The sequence below is a fragment of the Acipenser ruthenus genome, chromosome 7 (assembly GCF_902713425.1).
Source record: "Acipenser ruthenus chromosome 7, fAciRut3.2 maternal haplotype, whole genome shotgun sequence".
Classification (NCBI taxonomy): Eukaryota; Metazoa; Chordata; class Actinopteri; order Acipenseriformes; family Acipenseridae; genus Acipenser; species Acipenser ruthenus.
Window position 1 is genome coordinate 51,542,288 of NC_081195.1, and position 25,333 is coordinate 51,567,620.

General features: G+C 35.3%; 1 protein-coding gene across 10 annotated transcripts in view; it reads left to right on the forward strand.

The window, feature by feature from the left end:
- Positions 1 to 25,333, forward strand: part of LOC117415650 (calcium-dependent secretion activator 2-like) — a 176,654-nt gene that overhangs the window by 146,406 nt on the left and 4,915 nt on the right. For 2 of the 10 annotated variants that reach the window (XM_059027239.1, XM_059027245.1), the window contains 8 exons: positions 1,384 to 1,531; positions 2,037 to 2,051; positions 8,087 to 8,161; positions 8,769 to 8,852; positions 8,957 to 8,989; positions 12,756 to 12,863; positions 19,426 to 19,473; positions 23,945 to 24,049. In XM_059027239.1, coding sequence (XP_058883222.1) covers positions 1,384 to 1,531; positions 2,037 to 2,051; positions 8,087 to 8,161; positions 8,769 to 8,852; positions 8,957 to 8,989; positions 12,756 to 12,863; positions 19,426 to 19,473; positions 23,945 to 24,049 — 616 coding nt within the window. The remainder of the gene's footprint in view (positions 1 to 1,383; positions 1,532 to 2,036; positions 2,052 to 8,086; positions 8,162 to 8,768; positions 8,853 to 8,956; positions 8,990 to 12,755; positions 12,864 to 19,425; positions 19,474 to 23,944; positions 24,050 to 25,333) is intronic. The other 8 variants (XM_059027242.1, XM_059027247.1, XM_059027243.1 and 5 more) reach the window with 6 other exon arrangements.

Sequence of the window (25,333 nt, forward strand, 5' to 3'; positions counted from 1 at the left end):
GGAATTTGACTTGGCCATTCTAACACCTGGATATGTTTATTTGTGAACCATTCCATTGTAGATTTTGCTTTATGTTTTGGATCATTGTCTTGTTGGAAGACAAATCTCCGTCCCAGTCTCAGGTCTTTTGCAGACTCCATCAGGTTTTCTTCCAGAATGGTCCTGTATTTGGCTCCATCCATCTTCCCATCAATTTTAACCATCTTCCCTGTCCCTGCTGAAGAAAAGCAGGCCCAAACCATGATGCTGCCACCACCATGTTTGACAGTGGGGATGGTGTGTTCAGGGTGATGAGCTGTGTTGCTTTTACGCCAAACATAACGTTTTGCATTGTTGCCAAAAAGTTCGATTTTGGCTTCATCTGACCAGAGCACCTTCTTCCACATGTTTGGTGTGTCTCCCAGGTGGCTTGTGGCAAACTGTAAACGACACTTTTTATGGATATCTTTAAGAAATGGCTTTCTTCTTGCCACTCTTCCATAAAGGCCAGATTTGTGCAGTATACGACTGATTGTTGTCCTATGGACAGAGTCTCCCACCTCAGCTGTAGATCTCTGCAGTTCATCCAGAGTGATCATGGGCCTCTTGGCTGCATCTCTGATCAGTCTTCTCCTTGTATGAGCTGAAAGTTTAGAGGGACGGCCAGGTCTTGGTAGATTTGCAGTGGTCTGATACTCCTTCCCATTTCAATATTATCGCTTGCACAGTGCTCCTTGGGATGTTTAAAGCTTGGGAAATCTTTTTGTATCCAAATCCGGCTTTAAACTTCTCCACAACAGTATCTCGGACCTGCCTGGTGTTTTCCTTGTTCTTCATGATGCTCTCTGCGCTTTAAACGGACCTCTGAGACTATCACAGTGCAGGTGCATTTATACGGAGACTTGATTACACACAGGTGGATTCTATTTATCATCATTAGTCATTTAGGTCAACATTGGATCATTTAGAGATCCTCACTGAACTTCTGGAGAGAGTTTGCTGCACTGAAAGTAAAGGGGCTGAATAATTTTGCACGCCCAATTTTTCAGTTTTTTATTTGTTAAAAAAGTTTGAAATATCCAATAAATTTCGTTCCACTTCATGATTGTGTCCCACTTGTTGTTGATTCTTCACAAAAAATTACAGTTTCATATCTTTATGTTTGAAGCCTGAAATGTGGCAAAAGGTCGCAAAGTTCAAGGGGGCCGAATACTTTCGCAAGGCACTGTATATATATATGTATATATATATATATATATATATATATATATATATATATATATATATATATATATATATATATATAATATGGTATATTTTTGCATATTTCATTCACTTCATGTTAAAAATTCTCCATGGTCATACTTTTGAAAATTATTGAACGGTCTTTGTTTTGTTAAGCAGAACAAGAATAGCTTTTGATGCCAAGATGCAGAAGGCCAGCAAATCAACTGATTACAGAATCTCTCCTTCTGTTTGTACCATGTTTAATGTGCTAATGGATGCCAAGAAGCAGTGTACCAAGCTCTGTGTTTTAGATGCAGGACAAGAGGTGCGCATGTACACTTTATTTTGTTTAGTAATGATATTAATGCAGAAATATGTTCAGTTCAGATTAATATCTATTATATATATATATATATATATATATATATATATATATATATATATATATATAATCAAACAGTTTTTTTCTCTGCTAATGTGTTTTTTCTGATAATTATTATTTTTTATTTAAGTTAATACTAGTGAATAAATACTAGTAATGTATTTGCCATTTATGACATTATTTTTCTTTAAAAATATTTATTTAAATATATTACTCATGTTAAAGCTGCTAGACCCGTCACTACATTGGAAATGAGAGACCTTCTCTTGAGTGTAATAAGCCTCATTGTAGTCATTGATCATCATCACTTGCTTTTTTTTCCTGTACATTCGTGCTAATGTGATATTCTATAAATCTGTTTATTTTGCCCTCATTACTGCTTATAATGTTCTTCTACCCATCTTCTGTCTTGTTTTTGCCATTCCTATCCACCATTATTTGCATCCAGTTTGGTAAACAATGGGTAAGTGCCTTTTATTTCATTAGATCCAGGACAAAAATGGGAATTGTTTTGAGCAGAGATGTATATAGCCTGTTCATGTCTAAGTGGGGTGGGGCTGCTGTTCTCATGCTTTTTGATCTATTGGCGTCTTTCGAGACTGTTGATCATAGCATCCTACTTGATTGCCTGGAAAACCGATTTGGTATCTCTGGTCCTGCGTTATCATTACTTAACTCTTTTCTTACTAACCATACCAGCAGGTTGTCAGTGGGGTCTGATGTATCATCAGTGTCGTCGGTCAAGTATGGAGTGCCTCAGGGGTCTACTCTTTCCCCCGTTTTATTTAATCTACATATAGAGCCCCTAGGAGAGATCATTCAGGCATGTGGACTGCAGTACCACCAGTATGCTGAGATGAAGGCCAGATTGGAGTTCTGCCTGAAAGAGGTGGACACTTGGCTTAATAGGAACTGGCTGAAATTAAATCCTTCAGAGACTGAGGTTTTGGTGGTGGGTTCGATTACTACTCTCAAGAAGCTGGGTAACAGTTTTATCCCTCCATACATAAATGGAACCATACCAATTACAGTAAATAAAGCTGTAAATTTGGGTTTTATTATAGATAATAATCTTTCTTTTATTCCCCAAATTAATATGGTGATGAGTTCGGCCACTTTTCTTTTACGCAATCTAAAAGTTATTAAACCATTTTTGCCAGAAAGTCTCTTTCGGACAGTGGTGCAAACTCTTATGAACCCCAAACGGGATTATTGTAACTCTCTTTATTCAGGCCTTCCAGCTTGTCAGTTGAATAGACTTCAGATAGTACAAAATATGGCCACTCACCTTGTAACTGGGACTACATTGTGTTCCCATATTATTCCAGTTTTGAGAGAACTGCATTGGCCGAGTGAGAATAGTTTTCAAAATCCTTTGTATGGTATATAAAGCCCTAAATGTAATAGGTCCTGACTATTTTAAAGCTGTTCTTAAGGCCAGAAATACTACAAGGGTGCTGCGCTCAACCGGTTCTTTCCGTATTTCACCTCCTAGATTTTCTAGAGTTCATTTCGGAGGCCGTACCTTCGAGGCTAGACCATCTTTTTTATGGAATTTGTTGCCTGTAGAAATTAGAGTCTCCTCTACCCTCTTGAAATTTAGAAAGCAACTCAAAACCTGGTTATTTAAAAGAGCATTTGAATAAGCTAAGAGAGAACTATAGCTGACTTATGACTGGACAATCGTGTAACAATGAGATGTATTTTATTTGTATGTTTTATTTCTATTATGATGTTTTCTTTTTAATTGTATTATTGGTCTAGAGTTTTTAAAGTCTTAATGTTTTGTACAGTGCTCCCATGCCTGGTGGCGAGTGGCGCTATAAAAAATTCCTAAATAAATAAAAATAAATAAGTAGAATGTGTAATAGTTATAACAATTATCAGTGACTTGTTAACATATGAAAACAATGTGTATATTTATTAATTAATTAATTAATTAATTAATTAATTAATTTATTTATTTATTTATTTATTTATTTATTTATTTATTTATTTATGTATTTATTTATTTGTTTGTTTGTTTATTTATTTATTACATTTATATAGTGGTTTTTATACAAAAGTATCAGTACATAGCAGAAAAAAAGAACAAACCACAATACATTTGTATGGCATGTCAAACATACAACTGCTATAAATCAGACCATTTAAATAACATATTTAAGTAACAGTATACACATGATACAAAAGCAGCAATTTTAAAGTTACAACCCATTTTATGAGATAAAACCCATTTTATAAAAGTGCATTTTTGGTCTTGACTTGAAAACTGTAACGGTCCCAGCTTTGCCTCATGGCATTGCATAATTTAGGAGCTCTACAAGAATAAGCCCTACTTCCCGTGTTGCTTTTGTTGACCCTAGGAATAACCAGCAGCCCCGCATCCTGTGATTTCAGAGTGCGATTTGGATTGCCTACAAATAACTAGGTGCTAATCCAGTCAGGGCCTTGTAAATTAACAGCACAATCTTAAAATCAATTCTATACTGCACAGGGAGCCAGTGTAAAGAAGCCAAAACGGAGGTTATATGTTCACTTTTTCTGGTTTTAGTCAGAATTCTAGCGGCAGTATTCTAAACAAGCTGCAAGCGGGATACCACACATTTTGGGACACCAGAAAAAAAGTGCATTACAATAATCAATTCTAGATGAAACAAAGGCATGCATTAGTCTCTTGGCATCAGATACGGAAATAATTGCTCTAAGTTTGGCTATATTTCTCAAACGGTAAAAAGATACTTTAGTAACTTCCGTAATATGAGTCTCAAATGATAGATCAGGATCAAAGATGACCCCCAAACTCTTAATTTCTAGTTTAAGTTTTGATGAGAGACTGCAAGGTTCAAGCTCACATAACCCCACATTTCCTTATAGTTGGTTCTGTGACCCCACTAGCATCACCTCTTTTATCTGAATTCAACATTAGAAAATTCTGTGACATCCAATGAGTGATGTATGTAAGGCAAGTAGCTAATAACACCCAGGAAGAAGAAATTACTGGCTTTAGGGACAAATATAGCTGGGTATCCTCAGCACAGCAATGGAAGTTCACTCTGTGTCTGCGGATAATATTACGTAACGTAGCATATATAATGAAAACAACAAGGGACCTAGAATGTAGTTATAACGCATAACATTTTCTAAAGTATAAATTAAAAATTATTTCGACTTCCACCTTCTGCTGGTGGTAAGGTTGTTTCTCACTTGCTTTAAAGAAGATGACATATATAATACTAAATGTAATTTGTTATCTAAATTATATATTTAGTTAGTTTATAGCTGCATATCAGTTGCTCCTATAATTCATGCTGCAGGATGTTGTGGAGCAAATAAAGAGCATCAATTGAATTCATGTTTAACAAAGCGTTTTTATTTTGCAAAAACTCCATTTTTGATGGTAACTTGCAGTTCGCTTTATTTCCTTATTTCATTCATTAGAACACAGTCATGCTTCATGTTGTGAACACATTGAATGGCTTTTCAATAGCAGTTCATCACCTCATCTTTGTGTAATACTAAGATGGCTGTCAGAACAAACTTTCAGCGATGCAGCAAGGAGAAAATCTTGAATTTGTATTATGTTTAATAGTTCAATAGCTTGAACACCAAAACTGTAAAAGAAAGACGATGCCTTCATGATTGCCTTTGCATACTACAGCTATTATATATATATATATATATATATATATATATATATATATATATATATATATATATATATATATATATATATATATATTCAGTGTCTGAAACAGCCTTGAACGATGAATATAAGGTTGATCTCTATAATACACATTTACTTAAAAGGCTATTGGAAGCTTGCAACCAGACATACAAAGTCCAAGGATGGGTTATATAGTATTGTCACATATTCACCACAGACTATTAAATCCAATCTCCCAGTGTTAATTGAATAATGGAGCAAAGCCCTTAAGGGGCATTTGAAATGTAATTTAAAAAATAAAAATAAAAATAAAAATTCTAGGGACTCATACGTGACCTATAAGCACTTTTTAATTTGTGACAAATCAACTGTCTTTGTTGCCTGAAACTGGATTTCTATGGCAAGCCAAATTATCATTTAGAGATTTCTCAAATTGCATTTTAAGATATCTTGAAATATTTAGAGATATCTGTAAAACATTTCCAGATATCTTAAATTGAATTCCAGATATCTTTAATTGTGCAGTTTTTAAGATATCTAAAATTAATTTAAAGATATCTGTAAATCAATTTGAGATATCTAAAAATGAAATAAAGATATCTCAAATTGATTTACAGATATCTTTAAATACTATGGAAACCGTGTGGATTGTGCTAGCATGGCACGCCAAACTGTCATTTAGAGATATCTTAAAATGAGGGTTTTAAACATATCTCTAAATCATTTAAAGATATATCTAAATAACTTCCTGTTCATTTAAAGATACCTGTAAATCATTTAAAGATATCTTCAAATAACGTCCTGTTCATTTAAAGATATCTGTAAATCATTTAAAGATATCTTCAAATAACTTCCTGTTCATTTAGAGATATCTCTAAATAACTTCCTGTTCATTTGAAGATATCTTTAAATAGACAGGAAGTTAATTGAAGACATAGAGCATTTTCACAGGAAGTCATTTCCAGATATCTTGAAATAGCTTCCTGTTCATTTGAAGATATCTTCAAATGATTTAGAGATATCTCTAAATGAACAGGAAGTTATTTGAAGATATCTTCAGATAATTTACAGATACATCTAAATGAACAGGAAGTTATTTGAAGATATCTTTAGATAATTTACAGATATCTTTAAATAAACAGGAAGTTATTTTAAGATATCTTCAAATGATTTACAGATATCTTTAAAACCCTCATTTTAAGATATCTCTAAATGACAGTTTGGCACACCATGCTAGCCAGATCCACATATTATTTAAAGATATCTGTAAATCAATTTGAGATATCTAAAAATGAAATAAAGATATCTCAAATTGATTTACAGATATCTTTAAATACTATGGAAACCGTGTGGATTGTGCTAGCATGGCACGCCAAACTGTCATTTAGAGATATCTTAAAATGAGGGTTTTAAACATATCTCTAAATCATTTAAAGATATCTCTAAATAACTTCCTGTTCATTTAAATATATCTGTAAATCATTTAAAGATATCTTCAAATAACGTCCTGGTCATTTAAAGATATCTGTAAATCATTTGAAGATATCTTCAGATAACTTCCTGTTCATTTAGAGATATCTCTAAATAACTTCCTGTTCATTTGAAGATATCTTTAAATAGACAGGAAGTCTATTGAAAACATAGAGCATTTTCACAGGAAGTCATTTCCAGATATCTCGAAATAGCTTTCTGTTCATTTGAAGATATCTTCAAATGATTTAGAGATATCTCTAAATGAACAGGAAGTAATTTGAAGATATCTTAAAATGTTTTAGAGATATCTCTAAATGAACAGGAAGTTATTTTGAGATATCTCTAAATGATTTAAAGATATCTCTAAATTAACGGGAAATTATTTGAAGATGTCTTCAAATGATTTAGAGATATCTTTAAATGATTTAGAGATATCTTTAAATGAACAGGACATTATTTAGAGATATTTCTAAATGATTTACAGATATCTGAAAAGTATTTCAAGATATCTCAAAAACATTTAGAGATATCTTAAAATGATTTAAAGATATCTAAAAATGCATTTTAGATATCTCATTTAAAGCTCAATTTAAAGATACCTGTAAATCATTTAGAGATATCTCTAAATGTATTTTAGATATCTTAAAATGATTTAGAGATATCTCTAAATGTATTTTAGATATCTTAAAATGATTTAGAGATATCTTTAAATATTTGAAGATATCTTCAAATATTTAGAGATATCTTCAAATATTTAGAGATATCTATAAATTAATTTGAGATATCTCTAAATGATAATTTGGCTTGCCATAGATTTCAGTCTTTCTTCAAGATATTGTAACAGTAAATTGTTAGATTTGTATGAATCTCTGCTTGCAGTGCTAGCAGCAAATACTCTTTCACATCAATAAATATGGCTTTATTTTCCTCCAGAACTATTTAAATAACTTGTGAATAAAAATTATCAGACATTTAAATGTTGCATTAATTGAATCCTGTGCAGGTCTTTTGTCCTCCCAACTAGACCTGTCTTAGAAAAACACATGGACGTCATAATTGTTTGGAAGACAAAGAGTATCCTTCAGATTCCTTCGCCTGAATGAGACCGGGAACTCAATTCATTCCAATAATTGGCCTATTAGCTGCTTAACTCAACAGTGTACATGGGAAGATTTTCAGCAGTGAATGTAAAATGAATTGGGTGTGTGGATTGTGTTCAGGGTTTCAGGTCTGTGGTGTTCACAATAACAATTATTCATGGCATACAGTATTTTGCAGCTTTTGCCAGTCTACCTAAACAGAAATATCACTGAATTATGAGTCTTAAAATCCATTTATTTTGTTTAATTTTTTTTTAGCAACAGTACCTTTCGAAAATAGATGACCTAATTGAAGAAGCCTTTAAAGAAATGATTTCCTTGTTGGTTTCAAAGGTACTGGCAAACCCCACTCCCCTTATATATGTGCTGCCATGCTGCATTCTGTCATGTTTGAGTGAAAATGTACAGTGCCCTATACTGTTTAATATTTTAAATACATTTTGCCATGTGTATGCAAAATACCTTTTCTCAAAGCTGGATAAAACATTGTGAAACTGAATGTTGTAGTAGTGTTCAGCATAACTGACTTGTTGGCATTATGGAAGCTAAAGCTCTGGGTGCTTCTCTGTATCCATCACATTTCCTCTGGGAGTAAGGAAACAATAACAGATATGCTTGCTGCAAAAAAAAAGCCAGAGGCAGATAATGGATAGTTAGTGCTAGTGCTAGTGCTTCACCATTAAATTAATGTAACTTATTACCAAAACTAAAATACCCTGATGCATTGTTATCCAGCTCACACCTTTGGAAAAGGTTTGTGGCGTTTTTAAGGTTAAATATTAAATCAGTTAATGTTTTAATGACTTTGGAAGTAGATATTTAGCTTCATTTTTGTCCACCTTAGATTTCTTAGCTGCCACTATAAAGTAATCTTTATAGTTTTTTTTGCTTATATGTGATAGATGAAAGAAATCTTACCAATAAATCTGTTTTGCTCTAGTTTGTTACAGTATTGGAAGGAGTACTATCAAAACTATCAAGATATGATGAAGGAACATTGTTTTCTTCCATTCTTTCTTTTACTGTAAGTGTTAAATGTGTTCATGAACCATCATTTTTAAAGTTGAATTTTAAACTTCACGTGTGGTGTTGTTATTATTGCTAGTTATTTATGTTTTTGTTTTCAAGGTGAAGGCAGCTGCAAAATATGTTGATGTTCCTGTAAGTATGATCTCCTTGGCATTTAAAACTAGGTTGTAAAGTTACCTAAGTATTTGCCCCACTGTAAAGGGGGTGGGGGTGGGGTTGGAGTTGTTGTTTTTTAAAATATAAATAAAAAGTCAGATTTAAAAAAAAATAATTATTGTCAGGAAAATGCGTGCGTCAGCTTAATGTTGCAAGTATTCTCAACTGGCGCAGGTGAGCTTCGATTGCATTACATTATAGGCTTATTAAAAAAACTAAAAACGAAAGCACCGTGACAGTGTTCTGTCTCACCGTGAACATATTTGTGACCCCCTCACGAAAGGTTAAGCTACTTATTCTATTCTCAAGCTTGTTGCTGAAAAACAGGAAAAGGACCCACCTACAGTACCAGAGCAGCCCAACTTTTAAAAGCTGCACCTGTGAGATTAGGAGTAGCAGCAGGAAGCGATAGTATTTGTAGTATATAATTATCAAGGGTTTATTTCTTTTTCATTTCTTTTTACACAACATGTTTATCTGTCCAGGTTGACTGGTAATTAACTTCAAGTTAATCCGCTAGACTACACCCTTATTTAAACCTACAGGTTTACCAGTTTTGATGAGCTGCTGATGTCAGCTCTGAAACAGAATCCAGTTTGCTTTTATACACTTCCTTAACTTTAGTCTCTTGAATTGGTCTTTAGTCTCTGTGGTTACTCCTAGCCTAAAAACAATACGCATGACTGTTACTGAAGACTTAGGGGTAGATGTGTGGAGTAGTGGTTAGGGCTCTGGACTCTTGATAAGGGTGTCTACTAAGAAATAAATAATAATAATAATAGATGTACTAAAGTGTTGCGCCTGTCGCAATATTCGCAAACCAGTTGCAGATGAGTCAGAAGTCTAGGGTGAATGTACTAAACATGCACAATGCTGTTAGCAACTTTTTACGGAATGCTTTGCGGCAGCAGTTTTTCTTTGCGGTTCAACCTTAAATGAATATGTAATTATGGTCGTTCCTGCATAAATTTCCAAAAAAGGGGGCGGAGATAGTGCAAATGAGGGTTCACAAATATTATAATGAGCTGTCGACAGTTGTGACACTTACAATTGCATCAGTTTGTTAAGAACATTTGAAAGCATGTTTTAAACAGTCGCAATTGTTGCTGGCATTTCCCAGTCCGCTTTTTCTTGTGCGTTGCCAGTTGTGCTCGATGCATTTTTGAGGCGAACACCCAAGTACCTCATTTTCACTAAAGTCAGGGTGTGCTTAGAAGCCTTGAAAACAAAGTTCTATGACAATTCTGGTTTTCCCAGCGTGTTGTGAGCAATAGACTGCACACATGTACCACTAACCCCTCCTGCTCATTCTGAGCATCTGTATAGGACCATGATCTATTGTGTGTTAATTGTGTATGCTTCTAAGTAAGCCAAGTTAAAAATAATAATAATTAAAATTAAATAAAAATAAAAAAAACATTTAGTTTCAATTTAAAATAATCTTTTGTTCGCATTGTACACCAATGTGTACAATGCAGCAGCATGATTTATTTTGTGTTACCAGTAGGCTAAAGTAAAAAGAAAGTGCGCTAGGTATTCATTTGATTTTACTACTGTACTGTATACTGTATAGGCCTACTGTACAGATTTATATTTTTACATAATGTAATGTGTAGCCTACCCAAAACACATTAGTGTTATTTCAGCGCAATGATCTATATTTAAAATACACTGAGAACTGTAAATGTATGTGTGTGCGATTTTATTGTATGTTTTTAAACCCGACATCTCCTTATGTCGGACAAACATGTCCGGTTTAGAGAGGGACTACTGTATTATTATTATTATTATTTATTTCTTAGCCGACGCCCTTATCCAGGGCGACGTACAATTGTTGCAAGACATCACATTATTTTTTACATACAATTACCCATTTATACAGTTGGGTTTTTACTGGAACAATCTAGGTAAAGTACCTTGCTCAAGGGTACAGCAGCAGTGTTCCCCACTGGGGATTGAACCCACGACCCTCCAGTCAAGAGTCCAGAGCCCTAACCACTACTCCACACTGCTGCCCCTACTGTATGATTATGAAAAGCTTTTTGGGGGTGAAGGTTGAGGTACCACTATAGAATCTGATGGGATTAAACTGCCTTTCATTTTTTTTATATATATAACAGTATTGAAATAGGTAAAATGAAGACGGAACAGAATGCATTTACATTTAACAAAAACAATGTTATTTTGATTCTTGCACCCTTACATGTATAGATGTTATCCTTCAGGCACCCTCTGCTGCAGCAAATCACAACTCAACTCCCTCTATTTATTTGAACAATGTGGCACAACACTTGCAATGTATGCTAGAGATCTCGCTAAGAAGACGTAACAGATATTTAAAATAGTATATTGCGGCTCTTTTCATTAACATATTTTCTCTTAGTACATACGACAAAATGTATACTTTGCTAATTGTCGCAACGAAAATGCAAATCACGGTATGTTTGCGCTGCGACTGGCCCATCTTAGTACATCTACCCCTTAGTCTGGTACCTCCATTTGTTTGAGGTTGTGTTTCACTATACTAGATTACACTTTGGGTTGCCTTGCACAAATGTAATGGTTAGTTATTACAGTCCTTCAACTGATACAAATGCAGATTCAGATCTTTGGGGAACCCTTTGTACCAGAGCTGGATTTTTTATTTTTTTTTTATTTTTGGTGAAACATCCATTGGGGCCACTCAGGTTTACATATGCCTTTCGTCAGAGTTTGGCCCAAGCTTTCATGTCGCTCCTTCCTCAGTTCCGACTGGTCCTTATTTGTCTGACTATGTAAACTGGAACACCGCCATTAATGCCGACTTTTGTCAAAGTTTCACTATCATGTAAAAGTGGTTTACTTCCATTGCCTGACACATTAGTCAAATAACATCTCCAGAATCTATAGCTCTAAAACCATATTGCGGCTACAAGGATGTATCTTCGGCAGCTTGAGAAACAAATGTCTGTAAACGCAAAAGGAAGCAAATTATCCAGTGCAAGAGGGGATTTCTCCAATTGTAAATAACTTTTAGCATTTCATTGCAGATAATTACCCTGCGTACATGTAATGGAGAGTAAATAGTTTAAAAGAACTATAACACTAATTGGAAACTGTCGCCAGCTGTTGCGATTATTCCTCTAAGTTGTGTATATTCCACTAATAATTAGCCACAGTCTCACATTAGAGGCTGCACGAGAAAGAAACTCTCAAGGTGTGAAATTCCCATATGGCATTGTGCCTGCGACAGGTAGACAGGCAGTGGGGGAGGGGAGTTAGGGGAAACATGGTACAGCTTGGTACATTGTGCCACCTTTGCTTCTTTAGCTTCATGTACTTACTGGTAACTCTTTAGTTATCATGCTTCTCTATGGTAACTAATTTACCTTAACAGTGGTTTTGCAAAATAATATGTATCATTAAATCATGTCTGTTTTTGTAATGCCTTGATGCTTTAGCAATCTATTATAAGCCATTAATAGCAATTACACATATACTGCTGAGAGTAGTGTCTTGCATTTGCTTTTCTCATGACCAAACTTTCTACCAATGCAGAACCACTGTGTCCGATATATGTGCTTCAGTTTTACTCCATAAAACAGGTTTCTGCAATGGTAATAACCAAGACTGTTTTTTCATCAAATTACTTTTAAAACTCTGAAATGTGTTTGATGGCATTTTTAAAATGAGTGATAACATATGTGTTACTTTGTGTAATCTTATAAGGTAGCCATTAATGTATGTATTCTCTTTCTTTCAGAATCCGGGGATGGATCTGGCAGACACTTACATAACGTTTGTACGACAGAACCAGGATATTCTCAGAGACAAGGTCATTGAGGATATGTATATAGAAAAATTATTTGATGTAAGTGACTAACTACCCTTGCAAGGCATGCTGAAATAATGATTTAGAAAGGACTAGAAGGGAGGGATAAGTTGCATTTTGAGATGTATTGTGAAGCATGCTCACTGAGATAACGTTGCTACACTCACTGTATGTCACAAGTACTCTGTACTTCTTTAACTAACCCGTCCAACATTACTAACTTTCAGACAGTAGAACTTGCCTAGGAACATTGGGTAATTTTCTAGGCTTAAAGAATTATTTTGGCTGGCTTATAACTTCTAGTTCATAACACTCTCAAAACCATAAGATTTGCAAAAATGTACAAGTAATTTGTGGTACCAAGTTTTTCATCTACAAAGTTATTGCAAAACCTTTAAAGTACCATCGAAATAGTGAACCCAGTAACTTGATTTATTCATTTATTTTGGTGTTTACAAGGACAGTTCCCTGAACCTACCTCCCTGGTATAAATATGTGGCTACAGTACACTACTCTTTTGCCTAATATTGTAATGGTTTAAAAAAAAACAATGGCCTGAAGATAAATGTCATTTATAGAGCAAATTTAATACACACTACACCCTATATTGTATGCAAATCTGCTCATGTAACACCTTGAATAGACAGTATCTAATTTATTTGCATCACGACAGAACCTTTCTAAATAAACAGCTATTTATATTTATCTTTGTATTCCAGATATTGTTGTTTATTCCAACAATCAGGGTAATCGACAGAATTAATACTTGCGCTGGAGTTTTTGAAGATCCTGGCTCATGAGAAGTTTGCTGATTTAGTTCAGACTTGGTGCTGACATCTTTTTTAGGTCTGGCTGTGTGGTCCAGTGGTTAAAGAAAAGGGCTTGTAACCAGGAGGTCCCCGGTTCAAATCCCACCTCATCCACTGACTCATTGTGTGACCCTGAGCAAGTCACTTAACCTCCTTGTGCTCCGTCTTTCGCGTGAGACGTAGTTGTAAGTGACTCTGCAGCTGATGCATAGTTCACACACCCTAGTCTCTGTAAGTCGCCTTGGATAAAGGCGTCTGCTAAATAAACAAATAATAATAATAATAATAATGTCTTTGTGTTGTCCAGACTATTCTGAATCATCACTTGGTGATTGCTCAGTCTAAGATTGCTTTGGCTGGCCTAGATTGCTCTTTTTATTTTGACGTCATAAAATTATTACACAAAAATAACTAAATGACTGGTACGATTTTTCCAATGCACAAGTAATGCATAAAATTCAAGGGTACAGTAACTTACAGGGGAAGTGCTTCCGAAGAATAAGGGCATAAGGGCATGACCTGAGGTGAAACGACCTCGCACAATGTAGAGATAGTAAAGGCAACGTTTTTTTTGTTTTTTGTCGAAACTAAAGAGGTCCGGGCAGGGTGTTTTGCAGCAGTATAGATTTTTTTCTTTTGCCATACCGTCAGTTTTTCTCTTACTAGTATGCATACCAGCATATGCCGCCCCACTTTAACCACTGCTCTAAAGGTTAAGTATAGATTATACTGTGCTTTTTGTTTCTGACAATTTTTACAGCTGATATGTCAAGATGATGTCATTGACACTGGATGCAAGGTATATTCCGGCTTTTGATGTAAACCAATTCAGCATGTGTACTGGTTGTAAAAATTAGAGACATTGACTAATTGTAGCAAACCAGTACAAGACCAAAGCAGTGATTGTGAGTTAGATTAGGTTCATAACCCTTTGGTGAGCTTGGCACAATTTTGACTGTCATTTGATACTTTTGCCATGTTTGTGACTACATCATATAAGGTAAAATACGTTTCCTGTACGTTCCAAAAGTAAATTGAACAACACAGTATATGTAATTTTAATTCCAGATCTGTCTCATAATGTTTTCTAATTTTAATTCAACCGTGTTTTGCAGGTAACAAGTCAAATAAATTATTCGATTAAAGCAGTCAACATTGATTGCATTATTAAAACCTGACAAATTATCTCACGGAAGCAATCCATTACAATAATGTTCATGTTGTGTAGCACTATTTAGTCTATTTAGTTTCTCACCATTTAGCACTAACCTTTTTTTTTTTTTTTTTTAATTATGCAAAAAAATACAGCAAATGTTAAAACAGTAATTCACGGTAACACTTAAGTGGTGTTGGTTATACAAGGTCTAGTTGTCACTTTGAAAGTTATGTAGGTGTTTGTTGTGTGTCATGGTGGACAATCAAAATGATACTTACATCCCAAGTCCAACAAGTCTAGACTGCTTTGCAGTTGTACAGGATTAAGAAAAAATGCATCTGTTTCTAATAGCTGAGTGTTAATAAATGTGTGAAAACAAGTTTTATGAAAGTGTTGATGCCCTGCAGGGGTAGATTAATTATCATCCATCCAGCTGGCCCTTCACCAAAATCCATTCTTAGCTACATTTGATTTGCACTGAATCTGCTAGCATGTTGTTGTTTTTTTTTATTATTTTCATTTTATTTTATTTTATTTTTTTCTCTGCTATATTTACAAGTGAAATCCTCTGTGGTGCATCAATGAAATTCTCCAGCCGGCCATGAAATGTATAATTTATTAGCTGTGTTATTACCACACTTGTCCAAGATTTCAAAATCCACAAACCAGTATGAAGACTATGACAAAACAGCATCAGCCTACCCCTGGAGATAAACAGCACAAGGCACAAGCATTACGCACTGTTGTTAAACAACACCTTCATCATCATATTCTTACAAATGTCATATAACTGTGTTGGAAATGTAAGTAACTGGAAACTTAATTCTGGAATTAATCTTGCATGACATTGATAAACAGTGTAATTAGGACAGAGTCAAAATAAATAAGTCGCAGAAGAACGTAATTATAACCCTAAGAACTATACAGACAATAGACAAACCAAATATTTGGACGGCAGTTAGTGTAATACTATCCAGCGATGTCGTTAAAAAGAAGAACAAAAAAGACAGGTGTTCTATTGAGCATTGATATTTGGTAATTTGAGTACTGTCTGAAATTTTTAAAAAATAAAAGCAGAAAAAATAAGCCCTAATTACTCAAGTCTCTTGTAAACATAATTTTCTTCTCAGAAGTTACTGTCTCTTGGTGCCAGTTCTTTTGCTTCGTTGGTTCAGTTTTAGCCTGCACCTAGCAAGATCCATTTATGGTACGCCTGTTTGAGCTGTTGCACCTAATGCACACACATCTGTACAGTAACCCAAAGCTAATGCTTCTGTTTCACTCATTCAGCATGTTAGGTGACATTCAGTAAAACTGCCACAGTGACTTTACAAGGTTATACGGAACCCTAAAAAAATCTCAGGTGGAATGCTAACAAGTCCTAATTCTAAACTATATTTGATATACTTTACTATTGGTAATATTGAATCAGGACTTTTTAGGGGAGAATATTAACAGAAATAACAGTTCCATTCACAGTGGTATTTGGTGTCAATAAGTATAAAGAGACCTGTGAAAAGAATCTGGTCTGAGAAGTAGAAAACTAACAGCAGGCAGTTAATAGAAAATATTCATTCCATACCCACGGAGAAAACCATTCAGATGTTTGTTTTGTTTTGTTTTTCAAAAGGCAAAGCCATAGCCTTGAGAGGTGAATATGGTGTGGCTGCCAGAAAGAAGTCTTATGCCAGTCTATAAGCTATAAGTATTTTTCCTTTTAGTAAAAAAAGACTCCAGTGAATGTGCCTTTTATTTACTTTCAGAAAGAAGAAAACTTATATAACAAAAACATCTGACCAAAAAGCAGTTTCTGCATTGAGATGCTGCAAGTCATTTAGCGCCAAACACTGTTGCTTATTTTGTAATTTACTTTCTTTCAAACAGATGTATTGAATATCTCCCTTTTAGTTTGCTTAAAGCCCTGACCTAAATCTCATGAATAATCTTCATGTCTACATGGAAAAGAAAAGAACACAATGGGAAGTACAAGCAGAATCAAAAAGTAAATATCCAACTTTTCAGTGTCACCAAGAAATCGTCACAGTGTGTCCTCCTGGACTGAGAAAAGTTGGGAAGTTTAGTAAAAGTAAACCATCTTTCATACACACCTTGTTTTGGTTTTTCTTTTCATAATAGCAGAAACATTACCTGGTGTGTTTGCTAATCGGCATCAACTTCATTTAGGGTTGTTGCAGCAATCAATTAGTTCCAGTTTAGTTTTGCAGGGCTACAGTAGTCGCAAGGATCCTTTGTTATATGATTTCGTTGGTATGTGTGATCGCCTGTGTGTATTCTGACAAATGAGACCGTTATTCATCGGAATGTTAGTATAAAGGGATTCCACATCAGTAGTAGATTGGGTAGTGTTGTTGGTTAATTCATTTTGGAGGTCTGTTGTATTCTGTGTGCAGCTTGGCATCTTTGTGACCAGTAGTTTTAGTATGGACTCAACAAATTATGTAGTCCTTTGAGAATTCTATTGTTTTTGCACGGGGTGAGGAAAATGTAGAGTAAGGTGATTGGTATTGACTAACATTTTTTTATTTTGTTTTACAAAATATACAAGCTTCTCAAGCTTACGGTAGGTTCCTTAATCGAGTCAAGGTGGAAGAGAAGAAACTGTGCCGATACATTTTCAAATGTTATCGTATGCTTGAATTAGTTGGATACCATATTGACTTGGAAATGTGTTTGATTGTGGTAACCTATGTCATACTACTAGGCTTTCACCTGGGGTAGTCCAGAATGGCCAGCCCAGGGTCTGTCATCTCTCAATCCAATCTGTGCTTCCTCTTGTTGGAGACTTACACCTATCAAATGACTGCAGTTAAAAAAATGAGTCTCTGTCCCTGTGGCAAGCAGGGATTTTTAGAATCCAAAATACGTGCTTCAGACATAGATTAGACTGTATAATTGAAGTATATGGACAGGCATATACTATATGTCACACTTACATTTTTAGCTGTATTTTTAGAACTGCTCATCCAGTTTTGATTAAACTTGATAGGGACATTCCTTAGCAGAAGCTCTTGTATCAGAAAGAATCAATTTTATATCTTGTATTATGTAATCTTCAGAAGCGTTTACCAAAATTTGACTAATAATGAAACTGATAAGAAATACCTGACCAACAGGTATTTACTGCATGTATATTGAAACAGTACAAAATAATACAGGGACAGCAAGGATGCAAAAACATCACAGAGGATTTCACTTTTTTAAATGTTATCACTTTTCAGCTTTTTGTTTTGTGCATACTGATCATTGTGTTGTATCCCTACAGCCACATGGCTACAGTTATGTATTATGGCTCTTGGGTTGCAAAATGTGTTCACTGTGTAATAGACTAGCAGTTGTAATATATAATTTCAATTATATGCGATAGCCTGTTTTGCAAGCTATTTCTTTTCATAAGCCATAGTTATAGATCCAACATTGAAGATTAAATGATTACATGATCACTATATATATATATATATATATATATATATATATATATATATATATATATATATATATATATATATAACATTTGGAATATTTCACTGCTTAGTAGATGTGTAGAGATTAAGAAACATACATGCTTTGAGATTAATTTAGATTAATCCAATCCACTTCATCACCACTTTTTTTAATGATTACTGTTATTTAATGATTAATTGGTTATTTAATGAGAGTGGGATTCTCAAACAATTTGTAAAAGTAAATTTTAGGAACATAAATGATTTAAATCTAATTCTCAGTTTATTTGTTTTCCAGTACTGTAATAAGCTAATTAAGCATTCATATCCAATTCACAAACTAATTTATTTTCTGATACAAATTATTATTGTAAATATTGCCAATATTGAGATCTACCTTGCAAATATATTTTTGCAGAGATTTAAAATCAGTGAGATGTAGAAAGGAAAAAATATATTTTTTGTTTAAAAAAAAAAGTTGTATCAACATGCTCTACTATACATAAAATCAATGATGGTTGTTATGCCATTGCATCTAATCCCAATATTATCAGAACTACTGCATAAATATATGGCACCTAAATTACATTAAAAACACATTTAAACCCTGCATTGCAAAGTTGTTTGTAATGGAGAATATGCCTGGCTTTTGGGTAAATTAATAGTTAAAAGATTTGTAATTGTGAAAAAAATTGTCCAGGTCTGATGATCCATTTTATAGATCATTGTTTTTATCCCACACACACACACACACACACAGGCTGAATGTATCATTTATGTATCTGAGGTGTGATTTTGTTTCAGGGAAGTTATTAGGCCCATAACATACTTCTACGGTAAAAAGAAGCATTCACTTCAGATCCATACGATTTTGTAATGTTGAAAACATAACTCAGCCTTTGAAACAATACAGTTGTATATAGTTGTATACCTTTATTTGAAAATAATTGCATTGGACTGAATACAAACTTAGAAAATTAGTTTGAGAATTTAAAAAATAAATCTGAAACACTGGTTATATATTTCAGTTAAGACTGTAAGTCACAAGCAATTAGAGAATTGAGCCCTAGAATATTAGCTTTAAATGGAGCATTTTACATATTTCCATACTGAAATCAATCCTGCTTTATTTTTTTTTCATGTCATAACCATTGTTTTCCTTTTTTCATCTTTAGAAAAGGATGGATGATTTAAGTTCAGTGATGTACTTGAGGCTGTTTGAGGTAACAGTTTCTTCTTAAATGTTCCTGTGCTGTTCTGTGCTGTCGTGTCTCTGAAAGTAAAAAAAAAAATAAAGAGAATACAAAGCACAAGGTCTGTATCCAGTCATTGTTATATGCAGTACTGAACTTGCAATCAAGCTGTGTGTTCTTCCTTCACGTTATGTTCTGAAGTCTTCTGTTATATGTAGCCAGTCGCTGACTATGTGTTAACCAAGTTAAGATCTATAGATCACCGCTTTTCCTGTTGGTCTGTACCTCTTTGAAATGCTGTTTTCTGTAATCTTTTCAGCTTGAGCTACAGAACAGGTGGTCGATTTTGCAGTGTCCGCAAGGGAAAGAGTTTTAATCATTCTTTATTTTTTTTATTGAAACAATTATGGTCTGTCACATTTTTTGTGGTTTGCTTTCTAGTAATATTAAAACACACACATAACATTGTTACATTTTTTTTAAATGTTATTTTATGAGGAAAATGCAAACTAAATCAATCAGTTGAGGCTAGTGCCTCCATTATACTGAAGTTTTCTTTAAGTTTCACATTAGAGTTCATGGTTGATGTTGGTGGATTTGCTGTAGTGGAGGCTATTTATCCACAGAGCAGAGATAGCAACATCAGTGCTAAAGCAACCTTCCACATACTGTATTGCTTAAACCTGTTCAGAAGGAACCACTCTCAAAGGGGTTAAGGGCACAGTTAGCCTCCATGACAATGTAATCCCTGTTCTCTTTTTGACCCTGCCTACTTTGTGGGCTACTGGCAACTGAAGGTAAAATCGGTGTATATTGTTCTCTGAAGTCATACACTGTATGTTTTCAGTATGTGTTTTAATAATTTGCCATTCTGTGTTTAATAGGCCTGCTTTTGTTTTGTGTTCATATCGAACACATACATGCACACACAATGAAAAGTATTACCGTTGGATAATGTTCTCTATTTATTCATTCATTCATTTTTTTGTTACTGCAATGAAAAAAGATTTACAAACACATTTGAATTATTAAAATATCAACCAACTCTGAAAAACCTCTCAAATTATATATTTAGTTCAAAATAGGTTCACTTGTGGAAATGAAGGTAAGTAAGCTATTTTAGCATAAAATTTAAAATGCACCCTTCCCATGGTAAAATGGCATTATTCAGATGACATTTTACATGGCTTCTGAATGCTAAAATCATGAAAGCATAATGATGGCATGAAAAATATGGAACGTTGGTAAATTTTGCCAGTGACTGTTTTCTTCTGGCTTAATGCAGCTGGTTATGTGTGGCTTGGATGGTGGAATCAGCTAATTAACAACACATGTTTTAACAGGCACCTCATCTGGCAGTGTAGTTAGCAGCCTGTTGGTTCTCAGCAGGACTTGGTAGTGCTTCTTATTCTCTGCCCTAATGGTCTGCTGCCCACCTAATTTTACCCTATTGAAAGCTACTATTTACCACAGCTTGAGACCCTCCCAGGGGCCTGAATTATTATCAAAGGATTACAAAGATGTAGCCTTATTTCTCGGACATTTCAGTTTCCTTGTCTGCCAGAACTCTAATTAGCTGTGACTAATTAAGAAAAAATGTTCTTGCTGGAGTACGCTGTTTTACCAAGAGCTGGAGGGGGGGGGGGGGGGGGGAGTATAAAGGCAATTCAAAAGCTGAGCACTGCTTAATCTGGCCAACATCGTTTAGTCTTTCAAAACCCATAGTTCACCTTCCTCTTCAGAAATGTTGCTATAATAATTACCAATGTGTGCTTTTTCTGGCAATACTTTTGCTACTCATGGACACACACATATGAAAAAGGCATCCAAGAAGTATTTCTTTGTAGCACAGAAGTGATAATGCAGTGCTATTCTGCTGCTCTTTTTGTCATTAAGAATTGTTCATTTCTTTTTTAATTTATATAAAAAAGTTAAGAAACAAATGTGTCTTTTTCACAGTAAAAGGGGGCTGATATTTCAAAAACAGTAAATGGCTATTTAGTAAAGCACATTTTAAAAGATAAATCAGTTTAAAAAACAAAACAATATAGGAGCTCCCGAGTGGCGCATCTGGTAAAGGCAGTGGAGTGCAGGATGCGCTGTATAGCCTGGAGGTCGCTGGTTCGAGTCCAGGCTATTCTATTGCCGACCGTAGATGGGAGCTCCCTTGGGAGGCGCACAATTGGCCGAGCGCCGCCCAGGGGAGGATGGCTTAGGTCGGTCAGGGTGTCCTCGGCTCACCACGCACCAGCGACCCCTGTAGTCTGGCCGGGCGCCTGCGGGATTGCCAAAGCTGCCCAGAGCTGTGTTGTCCTCCGACGCCGTAGCTCTGAGGTGGCCCCACGGTGAGTCTGCAGTGTGAAAAAAAGTGGTCAGCTGACGGCACACGCTTTGGAGGACAGCGTGTGTTAGTCTTCGCGCAGGGGTGGTAGTGGTGAGCTGAGCCTAAAAATAATTGGATATGCCAAATTGGGAGAAAATAAAAAAATAATGGTGATTATTAAAAAAAAAAAAAAAAACAAAAACAATATCATAACCAATATTTATTTTTGTATGTTTTAAGACATGTTTAGGCACTCAGTCTGAGTCCAGCAAAATTTTGGAATTTAATGTAGTTAAACATATACTGTGCAGCTATAATATAATAGCAAAGTGTAGTAAAGCATTGTAAAAACATCGAGAAGGCATAGTAAATCATGGATAAGATATACAATATATAAAGCTTGGGAAATGCACCAGAAAGTGTTTTATTAAAGTGGAGTGGTTTCTAAGGATTGACCTGATCATTCATCAATGAAAACATTAATGTATTAAAAATATATATATATGTGTGTGTGTGTGTGTTTGTTAAATGCACACATTCTTTGTGAAAGGTTTTACTTGCACACACATTGTTATGGACTATGTTTTATTTGTTTATCATGTTTTAAACAGGTGACAAAACGGATTAAGAAAAGCAATTTTCTTGACAGGGAAACACTTGGCTGTCAGTGTAGTACTGCAGTATGTTCAAGTACCTATTTTAGGATAAGAGGCTTCATTTAATTAGGTCTAGGACCAGAAGCCTACCAAAAAAAAAAAACCTGCTACCCCATCTTTAACATATTTGTGCGTTTCCCTTGAGAATTTTTTTTAAACAACTACTGTTCAACTTGTAAGAAGAAATGTCCACTGTGCTGTGAAATCTCTTTTGAAAAAAAAACCTCAGAAACAACTTTAATCCTTGTTAGAAAATTGTAGAGTCTGGAGCTTACAAAAAGCCCATGCCTTGTCCTTTTGTTGGGGCTCCCAAGCTCTGAGTGCAGCCCTTTACAGCTGCAGCGACAGAGCTCGGCTCAGCTACACTATTTAGGTGAGTGGAGATTTGTCAGTCTCTTTTGACAATGGAACTGCCTTTATTCAGTGCCTGCAGAAATGCTGCACACGGCCAGGGATCAACGGCAGCCATTCAGGCCTGCCCCTTTTTTCTTCTTTATTGCAGCAGTTTGTTAATTTAAGACTAAAGGTAATATGGAGGGGGGTGGAGAGTGTTTAAAAAACCTGATGGACTGAGAGTGCTTATAACCCTGTTGTGGCAATTTCCATATCCAGTGGCAAGTGTTAGCATATTGGGTTCTCCATCACTGTTGACCTGTTTACTATTAAAAATGCACACATGTATAGGAAGCCTCACTGTTTCAGCACTCTTTCATAACTGCCACCACCTTCTGTGTCCTTCAGCTTGTCCAAGGCACTGAAGATCATTTTAGATTGGGTTTGAAAACTTCACCATAAACACTAGATTAGACTGATGTTCTGTTTTCCGTGCTCCTGTTGTTTTGTTGAACCTTCCCCGGGTTGGGAAGCAAGTACCAGCTTGATGGAAAGACAGGCCACTAATATGATTTGCCAGCCTACAGTCATGCACAATAAGCGTGAATAAATACAGAGGTCTTGCGGTGTCGAACACGGTTGTTTCCTTCCTGTTTTTTTTTTATCCTGAGAGAGATGTATCAGCGGGTAACGCATGCCCTTGCAAGTGCTGGTTGATCCATAAATAGGAAAATAATACTGATTTAGCTTTTATTAGGTGAGTTGGCAGAGGTAGCACAGCTCTACAAATGAATCACAGATGTGAAGCGTTCTCTTGACTGGTATATTAATTGCAGCAATTGAAACACTTGGGGCAGTTTTATAACAAGGTTGAAAAAAGTACACAAGTGTATCTCTTGTGAAACTCAGTCCTGTACATATAAATGGTTATGTGCTCAAAGTATTTGATATACTAAAATACTAAAAGGGTTTTTTATGTCTTGCATTTTATATATCATGTAGTTAAATTGTATATAGATAGATAGATAGATAGATAGATAGATAGATAGATAGATAGATAGATAGATAGATAGATGCTTCTCAAGTGAAGGCTCGGGACTATTTCTCATATTCTGCTACTCTGAGAATCTAGAATGTGTGCAGATTCTTTTTTTTTTTTTTTTTTTTTTTTTTTTTTTTGTATTCACAGCAATGGTATACCAGTTCTATGAAAGCAATCTGTGTTTGGCTTACTGACAGACTTGATCTCCAGCTCCACATGTATCAGCTGAAAACTCTCATCAGGATAGTCAAGGTAAAAGAACTGTCATCTTACTTTTTTACATAACAGATTTCATAAGAGGTTTTATAATGGCCAACGTAAACAGGTAAAACTCTCACACACAGAATGAGCTTTATTCAATTGATCTAAACATACCTCCACCCTTGAAATGATTCAAAAAGGACTTTAATAACAACCAATAACCAATAACACTAAAACGTGAGCTCATTCATTTAATTTATTTCTGTTGCAACATAAAAAAAAGGTTTTAATTGATTTGAAAAGCGGTGGTATAATGATTTACCACAGGTTATATCAATTGACTACACCCCAATGTATTTTCAAGACCCACGCTTCAATATGTTGAGTACGAGTAATTAGTATGTAAATAGTAGTTTTACAAAATGCTGTTTTCATATTCTTTCAGTACTACAATATGTGCAGTTGAGTGTCTCTTGTAGTAAAAGACTGCCTTTATTTCTAAAACTGGCATAGTAATTAATTACGTACTGAATTACGTACTATTCTTTAGGAATATTTTATTGGCCAAGATGGATTTCATGATTTAATATAATATTATGTTATGTAATACTACATATATAGTGGCATACTAACATTCAATGTTGTTCGCATGCAATAAATTAAATATTTTAACACTGTAAAACTACAAGGTATCAATACTGCACCTATTGACACCACATACTGTATATACTTCCGACTTCACAGAAGAAGTGTGAGTGTACAAACATTTAGGTATTAAGTACCACCGGACTATACATTTAGAGTTTAAGTAAAATAAAGTGATCCACATTTTGAAAAACGTACATTAGCAGTAGTGTTAGTACCATATGCGCTTCTGCATACTGCTGTCCCATTGCCTAACTGCAACCTCAGGCTCCGGTGCCTCATGCTCGCAGCTGCTCCTGGAGTATTTGGCCACTGCTGCTAGTACCTGCCCCGGAACTGACCCCGCCTTTACCGGTGGTCACCTGGGGTGTTTCAGAACCAGACCTGGCTGTAGCCGAGGTAGGCCTGGGATGGTAGCGCCTTCACTCAGGGTGAGGAGGGAGGAGATACCCAAGAGCTAACCTTTGAGACGGGTCCCAGCTCCGAGACAACCTTGGGCGCTGGGCTTTCCCCTCTACCAAGCTTGATCCCGGTTCTTATAGATCAAGCCTCCAAGTTCCTACAGGTACCTTGGACGGCAGCGCCCAAAACGTGCCGGTCGGTTTTCAGGACGCAGGCAGCATTGCCCCGCCTTCAGCCCTTCCCGGCATTCCCCGACTTCCTGGAAGAGGTCTTGGAACCACCCTGCCT